The 15,652-nt window shown below is 38.6% G+C and overlaps 1 protein-coding gene across 1 annotated transcript in view; it reads left to right on the forward strand.

Moving 5' to 3' along the window:
* Positions 1-15,652, forward strand: part of ush2a (Usher syndrome 2A (autosomal recessive, mild)) — a gene marked incomplete at both ends in the record, with an annotated part of 245,943 nt that overhangs the window by 204,870 nt on the left and 25,421 nt on the right. Inside the window, 6 exon segments of the mRNA XM_079260418.1 lie at positions 30-213; positions 3,339-3,496; positions 10,605-10,763; positions 11,643-11,805; positions 14,272-14,489; positions 14,573-14,709. Coding sequence (XP_079116544.1) covers positions 30-213; positions 3,339-3,496; positions 10,605-10,763; positions 11,643-11,805; positions 14,272-14,489; positions 14,573-14,709 — 1,019 coding nt within the window.

Genomic DNA, 15,652 nt, shown 5'->3' on the forward strand with positions numbered 1-15,652 from the left:
CTGGTTCCTCCTCATCTTTTCTTCTCCAGGTATATGGTCAAGGCCCAGACATCTAATAATAAACACATCTGCAGTGGAACTGTACTGGGACCAGCCATTGCAGCCTAATGGACGCATCCTCCAATACAAGCTGCTCAGAGACGGTCTCGCTGTTTTTACTGGAGACCACCGTGACCAGAATTATACTGACACTGGACTCCTGCCAAAACACAGGTAGAGAGCATGCATTTGCACATATTCACACATATGAAGACACACATTTGAGAATTGTGCATGTATGTAAAAATCACAAACAAAAGCACTCACCTTGAACTTCATCGTCATCACTTCAAGACCATTTTGTCTTATTTGTGTGCATATTCCATGTTGATGTTGGAGTCACCCTGTTAAAAGCATTCCTATAAGCCCATCCATGTCTCTCTCAGGGCTGCACCCTGCACATGTCTGTTTGTGTCATTTAATGAGCAAATATTTGAGAGCGTGACAGCGGCAAACATTACCACACACGTAAATTAAAATCATGAATCAGATCTGGCTTTTGCTTACAGACTGCAGTGAAGCGTATATTTATTTATCTTTTTTTTTTCATTTAACCTTTATTAATCCATGTTTTTTATTCCAAAATGGATTTTCTGTTATAATTATGGGAGCGCAAAATGGTTCCCTCTCGCCATCTCCTCTTCCCGTCTCTGCTCGGGTTTCTTCTTCCAGAGACAATTCCCTGTTACTCCAAATAGAATTCTTGGGATAACACCCCCCCCAGTACTCCAGTCTCCTCTGTGTGTGAGTGAAAGGGAAGGAAGGAAAGAGATAGGGCAGTATATGTGTGTGACGTTTAATTTTCCCTAATTCCAGATAGTCTGCCAGAAGGCATTCCTGTCCGGATCCTTCGCTTCTCATCAGTTGTCTCACCTCCCATTCACTTCTCTTTCCTCTCACCCTCCCTGCCCTCCTATCCCTTCCTTCGTACCTCATTCTCTTCCTTTTCCCCTTCTTTTCCCAATTTAGCCCTGCGCCAAGAATTACACAGGGAGCACCGGCCCCATTATCCAGGCAGAGTCGTGTGTGCGCGTGCAAGTGCGCGCCCTGGCATTCCTTTGTGTGTGTGCGTGTGCCTGTGCATGAGACTGCTCAAAGTGGCCATTGATTATTTATGACAATGTTGATTAGCTGTCACTTTGCTTCGGCAGCCCAGGAAGTGTCTAAGATGACGAGAGAATTAACCTATTCCCTCTGGCTGGCCCCGCAGGACCGAAACACACACTCATGAAACCACATTCACGTACAAACAGATGCAAATGCCCCACTTACCGATTACCTAATACACACACAATTTTACTTCTGATATCCCAAGGCGGTGTTTACATTTAAGTAAATATCTTCCAGTGATGAAGTGTTGAACTTCATTCCCCCTCTGAAACCGTATGCCATGATAAAATTCTTCCTCTCCATCACACCCTCTCTCTTTCTCCCTCTCTCCTTGATGTTGTTGGGGTGTCTAAGTGAGACATTTATTTATGTTTTTCTCTTCCTGTCTCCATGTGTCTATGAAAGTAACATATGAGTAGTTTTAATATGTTTCCGTGAGTGCGTTCTAACCCAGTGCTGAGGCTCTAATGGCCTCCTGTTTAAAACGCTCAGCACATGAACAATAACCCAACATCACCGCCTATTAATGCATGTGTGGAGTTTATAGCAAATTAAAGCCTTTTAATGTTAAATGGTGGCCCAGTTACACAGTTAATGTAGGCTTTAGCACCAAGCAGCCACATGCTCTTAAATGGAAAATCTATCTTATGATGTCATGAGGAATAGTGGACTAGGATGCAGTTGTGGCTCTACACTGCTTTCAAGTCATAGTGCAATATACATATATTATCTCTGAGAAGCCAGATAATGTGATAAACATCTGATAAAGTAAAACTGATACAGTGAAAGAAAGAGAATTAAATTATGAAGATACTAATACCAACAGTCCAGGCATGGTCTACAATTGACAATTTTGGCAAATTTGACCACTTATTCTCAGAGTCTCCAAAGTGGGAGGCCTCTGGTTTTTGAGGTAGGGTGATTGTCATTCAGTTGGAAGACTGCTGCTTCAACCACAATTTCCTCAATCTGGATTCCTACAACTCCAAATTGCACTCCAATGTTTACCTTGCTTGTTTATGAATTTAGACAAATTAATCTATGTGATGTATAAAGGTAGCACTGGTTTGATAGTGTATTCTTTGAAAGTGACATTAAATATAATTATTAAATATAAATTATAAATTATTAAATATAATGATTAATATACACTGCCTGGCCATAACAAAGTTGCCCTTAAAAGAAAATGTCACACATTCTGACTTCCGACCACTGCACAGAGCCTTCTCCGGCATTTCCTGAAGATTCTCAATGGGGTTCAGATCTGGATTCTGTGGTGGCCAATCCGTGATTAAAAGTTTTGTCTCATGCTTCCAGAACCACTCATTCCCAATCCTGGCAATACCATCTTGAAATATGTCAAGTCTGTTTATGGAATTACCTGTTTATTCAATATATTCAAGTAGTCAGCTGACTTCATTCTTTGAGCACATAATGTTGCTGAACCTGGACATGACCAAGTGCAGCAATACCAGATTGTAGGACTGCCCCCACAGGCTTGTACAGTAAGCACATCACTTCATCTGTCTCTTTTCTTCCCTGATGTTCCCGTCACTCTGAAACAGGGTAAATCTGGACTCATCAGACCACATATTTTGTAATCAGTGGAGATCTGTACCCCACCAAATTGTTATAACATAATCATTCCCTTTCTTTCTGTTCATGTCACAGATTCCATTTTCTGTTTGTTTGTTTTTTGTTTTTGTTTTTTTTGGGGGGGGGATTTTTGGTTTTTTTTATCATTTTATATGGACATTGTAATTAAGATAAAAGGACTTTGTATAATCATAAAGGTGACGTTGAAACAGCTTTCCACTTTATACATTTTGAGGTTTGTCCCTGTGGGCTGAATTTTATAACTTTTATCCAGTACTACCAATTGCTGATTGTTCACTGGACTGAGTGGAATTTGGTACTGCACTGCCATTAAATCCTGAGAATTGTTTAAAACAAAATTTTGTTGTTTGTGGGTTTTATATTAAATATTTTACAATAAGTATGTTCTGTCTGAAAAAATAATGAAAATGTTTCCATGTTTTAATTAAATCTATTTATTTCTATCATCTAATGTAAATTTTCTTATCGGCCATTATCTGATGAGGAAGTGCTCGTATACTTTACCCCGGATTTCAGTGCAACACTGTCTTGAATTTGTCCTTATCTCTCCCTTATACCCAACATTTCATCAGGTACCTGTATCAACTGGAGGCAAGTACAGGGGGTGGAACCGGTATTAGTGACAAATACACCGTACAAACACCATTCTCCTGCCCTACTGGTATCCCACCTGCCCACAACGTGACAGTTTTAGGCCCCTTCTCCATTTCTGTTGCCTGGTCTCCTCCTGGTGAGTAGCAATGTAAATGAAAAGTCATAGGAATGTATAAGGATGGACAAATTTATTGTTTGTGTTGTGCCTTAAGTTATTTTAATCTGAAAGATGTTGCAGATTTGTTTTAGTTTACGATAGAATAACTTACTTTTATACAAAACTGTTCTCAGTCACTTGTGATGTTTGCTCTTTTGAAATGATTTGAAAGGCATCTGGGGATCCAGACATACTAATATGCCAAGCTGAAATGGGTCTTCTTTTAACATGTTTAATCATCATTTAATCATCATAGGGGCTGTATTTATTTACTCAGGAACATTTAGGGGGTTATTAAAAGAAAACAAAGCAAAGAGAGAGGGGTCAGACTGAAACAAAAGCCCTGAATAATTTTCTATTCACCTTCTGGCCTCTCAAGACCTCAACACATAGACAGGCATACATGAGCATGCACTTGGGGCTAAGTTCCATGCTTATGGGGCAGTGATTGTCTGCCCTAACCCATCTATCATTGACTATTACTCTCTCATTAGGTTGATTTCCCATCTCGAAAACTGCTTGAAAGGCCAACTAGCAAAGACACTTCACTTTGTTGTGTGTGTCTTTTGTTTCTGGATATTTGTGACTGTGTTTATGTATGAATTTTTTATACATGTGTATTTGTGTGTGTGTGGATGTGAGTGCATGTGCATCATTGTGAGATATTTCCATAGGCAGGCCTATTCTATCGTCATTATGGGTTGATTTTAAAGGTGAGGAAATATCGGCTGGGTTCTCACGCTTGGTTAACTCCCTGAGCCCAGAGTCTGGAGTGTTTTTGTCTTATATGTGTGTATGTGTGTGTGTGCGTGCGCCTGCCTGACTCTGTCACAGTGTGTCTGTTTGTGTAAATGTACATGCATGTGTTTGTGTCTGCTTTGTATGCATGCACTGACTGCCAAAACACTGACGTATGGGTATTAAAAAGAAATTTACTCAAGACTCTACAGTGAAGGATCAATTCTTCCATTGTAGTGTTATTACTTGACTGTGAATGTATGTGTGTGTGTGTGTGTGTGTGTGTGTGAGTGAGATGAAGAATGTCAATGGTTTTTGTCGTATACAAGACTATGTATTTGTAATTGTGGGCATCGTGTCTATGGAATACAGAATGACGAAGCAGCTGATTGGTTGTAAATAATAGAACTTAAATATTAGAGTGACAATTTAACGTCTGTGGTATTATCGGCCCGTTTGTGTTCACACATAAAAACCCCTTACTGGCACGCAGGTGTATGTGTGTGTGTGTGTGTGTGTGTGTGTGTGTGTGTGTGTGTGTGTGTGTGTGTGTGGGTTACGTGAAGGTTCAGGCAAAATGTGTCCATATAAAAAGCTTCATGCGCTCAGGTCACAGGTGTGTGAGTGTGTTGGTGCATGTGTGCATATGTGAGTTTGGGGGTGAATAATTGAAGTCTTTCATTTGTCTGGTAATCAGTTCGTTCTCGAGATATCTAGAGTTCATGAATGTTGAATAACCCATCACAATACAGTTGGCCTGAATTATGGAAAAACCTCCTGTGAGAATATTAACAAAGTCTAGGGGTGTGTATGTGTGTGTGTAAGAGAGAAAGACTGTCTGAGTGCTGTTTGTTTCTATACATTTCTGTGTATTGGTCTAGTTGTGAGGCCTCAGTACCAGACATAAAGCCAAGATCACTCAGCTCTGTCCTCACAATTAAGAAAATACAAACTTTTAGTCAAAGTATTGCATTCATCTGTATATGAAACTACCTCTTCTTTCTGTAAAGTATTTTAGGCTGGTAAGCAAAGTATGTTTGGACAGTAATTTCAAACTCAATAACCAAATAGACTCTGTTCAGGGCAAGTTTGTGTCAGCTTCACCTGTTGTCCAAAGTCAAAGCGTTCGTCACTGTGAGTTGTGAGGACCTTTCCCAAAACAATACATGATTTATCAGTTCATGCTTGGACTATTGCAGCACCCTATACATTGGCAAAAACCAAAAGAATCGCTCTGCACCATCTAGAAGTCGTGCAGAATGCACCTACCCAGCTCCTTACCAACACCCATAACCATGACCAGATCACTGTTGTCCTGATCTCTCTATACTGGCTCCCAGTTCAGTTCAGAAATCAGTACAAATCCTCTGGTTTGTTTTTTGTTCTATCCATGGCCTGGCACCTCTTTATCTACATGATTTGCTAACCCTCACAAGCCCTGCTGGTGGTTCAATGACCCAAGTGAAAACAATGGGACTATTTTCACTTTGCAGTGGTGGGGCTAACACTCTGAAACTCTCTGCTCCTGGAGTTCCCCTCCATCATAGAGCTGCCTCTGTCCATGATGCGTTTTATGTGATCTGAAGTAAAAGTTTTGTCATTATTTCATAAAATGATGCTTTATATTTTCTGATTAACAGTCATTATGCAGTTAATGTTTCAAAACTTGATATGTTCCTACACTAGTGTACTCTTTCTTAGACAGTTGCCATGTTTACATGAAAGTTTTAATTCCAAATCAAAGTTAAATCTGCTTTGAAAAGATTAAAAATGACCATGTTAACACCTAATTCCAAATGAAAATCACAGTTCTGGATTAAACTTAATTCCAAAGTAAGTGGTTGGTTTATTCCCATTTTATATCCATTGATTCAAATTAAGTAAAGGTGAAAAAACATGTTTTCCATGTATAACTCAATTCAGAATTACTACTTCCATGTAAACCTGAAGGAAAATACTTAAATTAGGAATTTTTTATTTTTAAATAGTTCATTTCAAATTAAAAAGTGTCATGTAACTCTGACCAGTGCAGCTGACAATGTTTTTGTTGCCATTTCTGTTTTCTTAAAAGAAACACTACAGAACTTATGCAATTTTTCCAGCAGGACGCTGTTTATTAGCAGTTAATTTGTATCTATTTTGCATCCTACCTGTGCTGTGACGTCATACACCCAGCAAAATACCGTCTCATCTTGGCTCTTGTCTCTATTCTTTTCATTAATTCTGTGACTCTACACTAAATCAATCAATCAATTAATCAATCAGTAAGTCAAGGTTTATTTCTATAGCACTTTCCATGCCGTAACAGCACAAAATGCTTTACAGTATAAAAAGCAAAAATAAAACAAGATTTTAAAAACACAGACAAGAAACAAATACTCACCCAAAGTTAAACACATCCACTCATGTTTTTACACACACTCATATAGGTAAAGCATAGAAAACACTCAACCAGCAAACAGGCAAACATTGGACCCCAGGACCATGCGTAGTGGACTATCAAGAAGCGATATGTTAGGCATCCAAAAAACAACAGAGTGTAATATGACAGTATAATATGTATAAAAATAAAACCCTATATTCAATAAGAGAGATAAATAACTTTTGTTAAATGAATGCCATGGGAAGAAAAAATTTAAATCAATCTATTATAAGCCTGGTTAAAAAGATGGGTCTTGAGCTGGTTTTCAAAAAAACCACAACGGTTTCCACCGTCCTCAGATCCTCCAGCAGACTGTTCCACAAATGTGGAACATGAAAACAAAAAGAAGACTTTGTGAGTCTTTTTAAAATGTTTGGAGTTTGTAAAAGGCTCCTATTAGAGGACCTGAGGGGCCCGGAGGGCTCGTAGTACCTAAGGATGTCCAACAAATAAGAAGGTCCAAGCCCATTATGAGTCTTAAAAACCAGTAATAAAACCTTAAAATCAACCCTGAAGCAGATTGGAGACTTTAAAACAGGGGTGATGTGGGCTCTCTTTCTGGTCCCGGTAAGCAGATGTGCAGCAGAGTTCTGCAGCAGCTGCAGTGGTGCTAAAGTTCTCATTGGGAGACCAGAAAGAAGAGCATTGCAGTAATCCATCCTGCAGGTGATGAAACCATGGATTACATAAATAGATATCTGTCTAAATTATATTTTTAATCTTTGTCATTTTTTCACCACTTTGTCCCCACTTTGTCACCAAATAAAATATTTTTACATTATACAACAAGATCTATTAGAATTTCTACCTCATATTCCAGAAAAATTTTCTTTTTTGCTTTTTTCCCTGCTGAACCGTCATTGAAATGAGATTGATAAATATTTATCAGGAGTATTCACCTGACCTTTTATAGCCAACATGCAGGCGTGACAAGATGTTCCCTCACGTGTGCAAAATTTAGTGTTGATCCTGATTTATCGCACAGCTTTATAAATCTGGAAGTTTTTTTTGCGTTGCATTTCCTGTTTTCCGTACGTACGCCATCTTTAGTCATCATTGCTACGCACAGTTTTATAAATGAGGCCCTAGGAGAAGAAAGCAGGGTTAGAAGCTCAGTAAGCTCAAAACAAAACCAAATCTTTTGAAAAGACTAATATAAATGGTAAAAAAAAATAAAAATAAAAAAAAAAGTCAAATTGACAAAAACTCCCATTGTTCTGGCACTTTTGCACATGCACATAAACCCACAAACATAAAAATATGGCAGATTGCCATCAATGGTAGAAGTCACACTGGCAACAGACGACTGCATCTGTGTCACATTACATAATCAAAAGTAATTTAAACAAAGAAAAGCAAAAGCAAACCTCATCCGTAACAAAGCACTCCAGGTAGGGAGCAAAGCAGCAGTGGTGTTCTGCAGCCAGTGATCCAGCGCTGCACCGCTAAGCTGTAGTCAAGTCTGGCAATCCGGACCACACAGCTTGATGCGGAGAAGTCAGTCACCGGCGCTCGTCTTCTGCAGCAGGTCATCAGGCCCTACGATGTCACACTAGGACCGCACGCCGTGACAAGGAGCAATCAGTGGCAGTTTACAGCAATGTGCAGCATCAATCAGCAGTTCATAAACACTTCACGGGCTCGATGAAGAGCGCACACCCTGCAGCAATACCCACATGAGTCTTTACAATAAAATAACCAGAGTAAGCAGCACTAAGCGGACGAAGTGCAACAAACAAATTGCAGCTGCGAACGTGGCTGATGGATACCAGCCACCAGCAAGCGAGAGCCTAAATGCACGCCATATTTTCATATGTTGCTTTTTTATACTGCAAATCTGGCCGACACAAAGCGCTGAAAGCCACCAATTACACACAGGCGTCCTGCTACATAGGCATCTTTTAATTCCATTTAACAAGTATTTTTGTTCAACTAAAAAAGATTAAAAATGAACAAATCAAGTTCTGCAATTAAACAGTTGTCACAAGAGAACTGACAGGAGGGTGGCAGCAAGGAGTCTGGTTTGTAGGTCTGTTGAATGGCTCAGCCCGTTGCTAGTACTCACTAACGCATTCGCTATGGAGGTCATGGCAGGAAAACTCCTTTCAGAAATAGATGGATGAATAGAATAAAATGTTGAGTATTTACACATTTTTCAGCTTATTGGGTTTCTTGATATTCAGCTTTATGTTAAAAAAAATTTTAACCCATAACGTAGTTGTGCATTTATAATGACTGATTGGTCCTCAAGAGGACAAGGACTTATTATATTGAGTTTCAATAAGTTAAATTCAATAATGAATGGGAAAATATTGTCAAAATGAAAGGAAAAAGCAGATTTTACTCCAGAGTTAGACGTAGTTAATGTAATTTACCACAAAAATATTATGACTCTTACATTTATCTGGTTTGAATGCCCCCTTAAATAAAATTGTTAAGCCTAACTTGCTGTACATCAAAGCAATGACAAGACTGGACAGTTAGACTAGCAAAGCACAGGAGAAGACATAGTGGACTGCTGAAGCTCTAGAGATGACACAGGAGTCACAAGTTTGGGCCACGACAGCTGTCTACACAGAGGCAGGATGGCCCAGGCTTTGCTGGTGTCCAGATTACCAATCTGGTCCTTCAGAATAGTGATATCTTTGAATTTCTCTACCTGATCCGGCAACAGTAACATGTCCAGCAGTTCACTAAAAGGTCATGCTCAGGTAACTTTCTGCAGGACCCGTATCTTCTGCAGTGTCAGACTCCATCTTGGGTCCTTGAAAAGACTGGCAGCTGCTGAGTTGTCTGCTGGGTCATGTCGTGGTCGAAGTTTATTCTGTCAACGAATGGATAAGAGATGAAGTGGAACGACCCAGGACTGGCCAAAATTTTAGATCAACAAACAACACAACTAAAATAATTCAATATAACAAACAGGCAGGACTGACAGTGACATCTAATAAACACTCATAATAAACTAGCACAGGACAAAGGACAACCAGGAGCTTAAATACAGAGGGAACTATTTACAAGCAAGAAGCAGATGTGACAAATTGGCATGGAAGCAGGGAGCAAAGTAAGCAGGAATACACAAGGACCAAAAACTCCAAAATAAAACAGAAAAGACAAAAATCAAATGACATGACTGAAAATGATGACTAGTGACACTAAAACACCTGAGACCATGACATGTCTTTCATTATTTTAATCCAAGTGAAATACACAGAAACAGACATTAACTTATAACAATAAACACATGTACTTGTATTTATTTTAATGATATCCAGTGTACAAATTCAAGTGTTGAATCAGTAAACAAGCATGATATAAACAGTGACTCTCCTGGTACAGAAGTGTATCTTAGAGAACTTGTTAGATAAACCTTGCATCTGTGATTGTTTGCAATGTTCACATTTAATAAAGTTTGAAAAGTTATTAACTTCTGGTAAACCCTAAATATTCACAAAGAACTGTTTCCATCAAGACCATCTGACTTCCAAAGTAAAGTTGAGATATGGAGATGCTTCTGCTTACTAGTACCATTTTTTTACTGTGTCATTTAGTCTAGTGAAGTTAAAATGAATAGTTTGAGAACATTTATTATATATTTACTGACTTGCTCCAAACTTTGTATCCAGCTTCACCAGGTAGAAGAGGTTATTATGACCAAGTTCATCTTTAGTGTTGCAGTAGTATTGTTTGAAGTTTAATGCTGTGTTCATGCTGTTTGATGACCATAAGAAGAAAAGCACCTTCTGTTCACTTTTGACAGTCAACACACACATGTTCAAAAGAGCCTGTGCTTTGTTCACTTGCAAATTGTCAGGTTCTGTCTTATTGCAGGAATCCTAATTTCAGCACTCTTTATTTTGATTGGTTACGTTATAAATATACCTGAATATACTTCTGATACTAATCATTTTTATTCCAATTCTGCAGCTCAACTAAACAGCAGCCAGCCTGTGACCTACAACATCCTGTTGAATCCAAGGAGTCACAGCTCCATAATGCGTCATGCTGGGCAAGATTTACACCTCTCTGTGACAGGCCTAGAGCCTTTCACCACTTACCACATCAGAGTTCAGGCCTGTCAGAGTGGTAAGTGTGTTTTCACTGGAAACACAATTCAGCTGAAATAACGCCATTACAAAAAACAAATGGTCGAAATAAAAAAATATGCTGGTAAGGTTGAACTTATTTGCGATTCTGCTTGTTTACCTCAGATGTGATCAGAACAATAATACTTTCTCCTATGTACATATAACATTTACTTACTTATTGTTGTAATCTAGTGATGTTTCACTCAGAATAATAAAAAAAACAAGGCAGTGTGTGTAAATGCAGATAGCCATAGAAGAGGCAGACAGCTGTAGACATAATTACTGAAAACTGTCTGTATTTCCCACAACCTTTTTAACTTTGTGCTATACATGGTGTGGCAAGGGAAAGATTCATAGAGCTCTGATAGCACAATTTACAACAAAGTCATCTCATGGCACTTGACAGGCTAAAGTTCAAACCAATTCATTGTTTTCCAGTTCAAACAAAAACCCACATTAGTACATCTTACAATAACTGTTCATACAAGCCAATTCGAAATAAAAAAAATATCTAGTAAAGGAAATCTCAGAATTTGTTTAACTTTACATCCATTACAAGGGTTTTTCTTGGTAGTTATAAATATTTTCTTATTTTGACTTATACTAGAATTCATTTATAATCCAGCTGTTTTAGCTAACAGAGAAACAGGCACACATTTCAGCACCAGCAGAAACTTTTGCTCTGTAACAGACTCTTGAGTATAAGCTAGCAGGACATATTGATTTAAAAAAGAAAAAGAAAACATACTAAGAAATGGGGATGAAAGCCTTCACTTAAATATGTAAGGTCTTTCTTGGACACTTTGGGAATGTAACAATATTCATTAATGAAAGTAAATGAAAATTATCTTTTGTAACATTCTTTTGTTCCTCATAGATGGGTGTGGAGTTGGAGAAGGAGTTTATATCCAGACTTTAGAAACTACTCCAGAAGGTCTGCTGCCCCCAACAGTAAAGGCAGCTGGAGCTCATGTCTTGGAGGTCCACTGGTCACCCCCCAAGAAACCAAATGGGCTCATCTCTTCTTATCATATATACCGGTAAGATGCATGCAGAAAAACTCCTATACACAAACACACAGTACGCAGTTCTTATGTCCAGCCAAATGCACTGAGTCAGCAGGAAATCAACTTATTGAGGACAGATGCATCAGATAGATAATAAAAATTTAAAAAAATTAAAAAAACATATATATATATATATATATGTATATATATATATATATATATATATATATATATATATATATATATATATATATATATATATATATATATATATATACATATACATATAGATACATATACATATAGATAGATAGATAGATAGATAGATAGATAGATAGATATAGATATATAGATATATATAATATAATTTCTTTTTTCTTTTTTTTTTTTTTTTTTCTTCTTAAATTTTGGAATGGAAATTTTTGCCACAAGTTTAGCTCTGTCAGTTTCTGCAAATGCAGATTGTCGGAGGCATGGGTCAAGGTAGAGTATTGGGTGGTTTGGTTATTCTTTGAGGGGCATTTTATGAGCAAGTTTTGGGATCACTTGTCCCCTTGTGTAATCACCTTTCTTCTGAGAAGTAACATTTTTATCCTGATGGGAGTGGTCCCTGAGTGGATGGATGACAGTACCTCCATGAGATCCAACCCCCTTCAAGTGTTTATATCAGTCACTTGTGTGTTCCAGAGCAAGCCTGCAAAAATCAGGTTGTCAATTAGAAAAAGCGTTTTTGGTTTTTTTTTTTCAGTTTTATTTTTTTCATTTATTCAAGTTGGCTCTTGCATGTTCATGTGCTGAAAATACAAACTCAGAATATCACAACACAAATGGACCACAACTAACGTATACATAACATATTCACTCTCTGCATGCATAATATTTGTATATTTTAGGTCAGGAAGGGACTGCCACTTTATTTTACAGGAGCATGTAAAAGTTTTGGGAATGTTTCTTCATGCAAAAGTCTGCTTACCACTCTGTGTTTGAATATGCATCTATGTGTGCGTGTGTATTAATGCGTGCTGAAGGTCGTGGTCTGCTTGTTGACCAAAGAGTGTGTGATCTGTATGCAGGGTCAGACTGGACTAAGCCCTTTAAGTCCTCAGGAAACACATATTAGCATAACAGTGCACACACACTCACTGACACATCTGGAATGATCGGAATCAGGCAGACAGGGACTTGGAAAAAAACAGAAAAATGTCTCTTTTTCTCTCATACACACACCTGAGTCTCTGCACAATCAAAGACAGATGAGCTTACCAAGACATCAAGGTGCTTGCATCAGCCAGGGACACAGTGTTTAAGACGTGATACTACATTTCTTATTTTAGTTTCACTGAAAAAGGGTGTTTTATCTTTAAACTTTTTAAATGCTTTGTAACATGCAACTAAAAAGAAAAACAGTATAATAAAGTAAATTTGAAATGTAAACCAAATACAGACATGTGAATATTTTAATATATTGACATATTCACTCCATACTTACCAGTCACTTATTGATGTTGAGTAGTGTGTGATCTTAGATTTCAGCCGTGGGTTTTACTGAAATATTACTTTACTGCATAAAGACAGTTAACAACAGTATGGTGTTACAGTGCAGACTTTTGTGGACCAACCCAAGCCCCCTGTTAGAGTTTAATAAGATAGAGCATGATAGAGAAAGGGGAATGAAAATCAGGAGACAAGTTTACAATCTTTGTTTCACTTTTCTTCATTTCCTGTTTGGTTTGGTCAGATATGTACAAAGTCTGTTTTCGAGGCTGCCCTCCAGGATTTTAATGTATCCATGCCCCAACACACCTGGCTTACATTAAAAGGATCCAACAGTCAATGAAGTTCTGCGCAAAGACTGATTAATTTGAGTCAGGTGTGTTGGAGTAGGGATACATGGAAAGGTTGTTTTAAAACTACTTAACCAAGTAGTTTTAAAGCAAGATTTCCATGTATCCCTACTCCAAGTCTAAGCCACTTAGTCCATTTCAGGGTTGCAGGAAGCTGGAGGCTATCCCAGCAATCATTGCAGATGATGACAGGCTTTTAGTGATTAAACTGTACTGAACATAAAAAAAAATGCACATGTATGAGTGTTAATCTTGTTTAATTACAGTGCGATATTGCTGTTCATTGGTTCAATGGACAACAATTCATTGCAGATCCATGTGTTTTTACATCCCTCAACACAGCTGTTTCTTAAGGTGAAGGAAGGAGCTGGAAAGTTCTCAGCTTCAGGATTTGCTCCATCAGGGAGCAGCAAAGTTTATATTGCTTATATAAATAGCTGTTAGTTTTAGCTGTTTAACAGTGTTGCATGTTTTTACAAGTGTTCAGTGAATGCAGGCCATTATTGATGGTTGGTCCATTGCTCACTGTTCTGCTTTGCGTTTGAGCTTTATAAGGATGGGAGCCATCCTAGTGTCCTGACTCTAACAAGCATTTGATAAGCACTGTGAAATTAACAATGATGAATATCTAATCCAGTCACTTATTTTGCCATAGGCGTCCATTAGGAACAGAAGAGGAGCTGCTGGTTTTCATCTGGTCCAATGGCCCTCTTGAATTTGTTGATGCAAGCCCCATCTTGCGGCCCTTCAGCTACTTCCAGTACAGGGTTCGTGCTTATAACTCTAAAGGTTCAATTCTCAGTCAGTGGACTTTAGCCCAGACTTTACAGGCAAAGCCACAAGATCTGGCCCCTCCTGTTGTCACGCCTTCTGGTAAGTGCACCAGATGTATCGAATATTGATGTTTTAAATATTTTGCAAGGAGCTCATGTGATACAAGCTGTGCATTCTGGCAGGTGCATACTCAGTCTACCTGAAATGGAGTGTACCAGGACAGCCAAACGGTGTCATTTCCCATTATAGACTGGTTTACAAGAAACTCCAACAGGACCCAACACTCAACTCAACTTCTATTACAGCTCTGACTGTAGAGGTAAACACCCCCCCCCCCCCCCCCCCCCCCCCACACACACACACACACACACACACACACACACAGCAAACACTGAAAGATGGGAGCATAAATGAATTTAAGGACAATCTGAACTCCCTTCACATATTTCTTTCTTTTGCTACAATATAAGTTGTATCTGATTTCAGTGATTATATATATTATATAAACTGTATGAGCATGTATCATTATCATTTGCAAGACATGTGAAGAAATTTCGGCTCTACCTGTGGTGCTGGAGCCATCTGTTTGCCAGTCAGGGGCCTGCAGACACACACACAACCTCGTATTCTCCAGGGCCCTTCCCTCCATTCTGAGCTATGTGTGATACTCCAGCACAACAAATATCTACAATAGAAGCAAGTTCCCTCAAACCAAATGCATGCAAATGCACATTCACCTACAAACACCCCTTCACTCACACATAGAGCCCACTCTCACAGTGATATTTCTGTTAACGCCTGTCATCTACTCTCAATATGAGTTGGCAGCTAAGTTCACCCAAAGCTGCAATGAGGTACAGTATTTGCCAACAGATGCTGGCATCCTCTCAGCACGGTGTGTCTGCATTAATACCTGAAGCTAGGTTGTGTAATTTTACCTACATGTGGCTGTTAAAAGAACAGGCTTGTGTGCATGACAGAAAATTGGAAAGCAGAAAGAGACAAAGGAAAAGCAAATGAGTAAAATGGAGAGCTGCAAAAATTACTTGGGGGAGAGAAGAAGAATGGATGTAAATACATCAAAACTCACCTTGACAGAAGAATTAAAGCATAAAACAAAAGATAGGAGGGACACAATGAGAATGGAAAGAAAATTTTTAGAGAGAAAGGAAGGGAAAAGGGAACGAGTGAGATAAAAATGGAGGAGTAGCAGAGAAATGAATAGATGAGAAGGGGATGAGACAGGGTGATAGATAGGGGGA

Source organism: Telmatherina bonti (genome assembly GCF_933228915.1).
Source record: "Telmatherina bonti genome assembly, chromosome: 1".
Taxonomy (NCBI): domain Eukaryota; kingdom Metazoa; phylum Chordata; class Actinopteri; order Atheriniformes; family Telmatherinidae; genus Telmatherina; species Telmatherina bonti.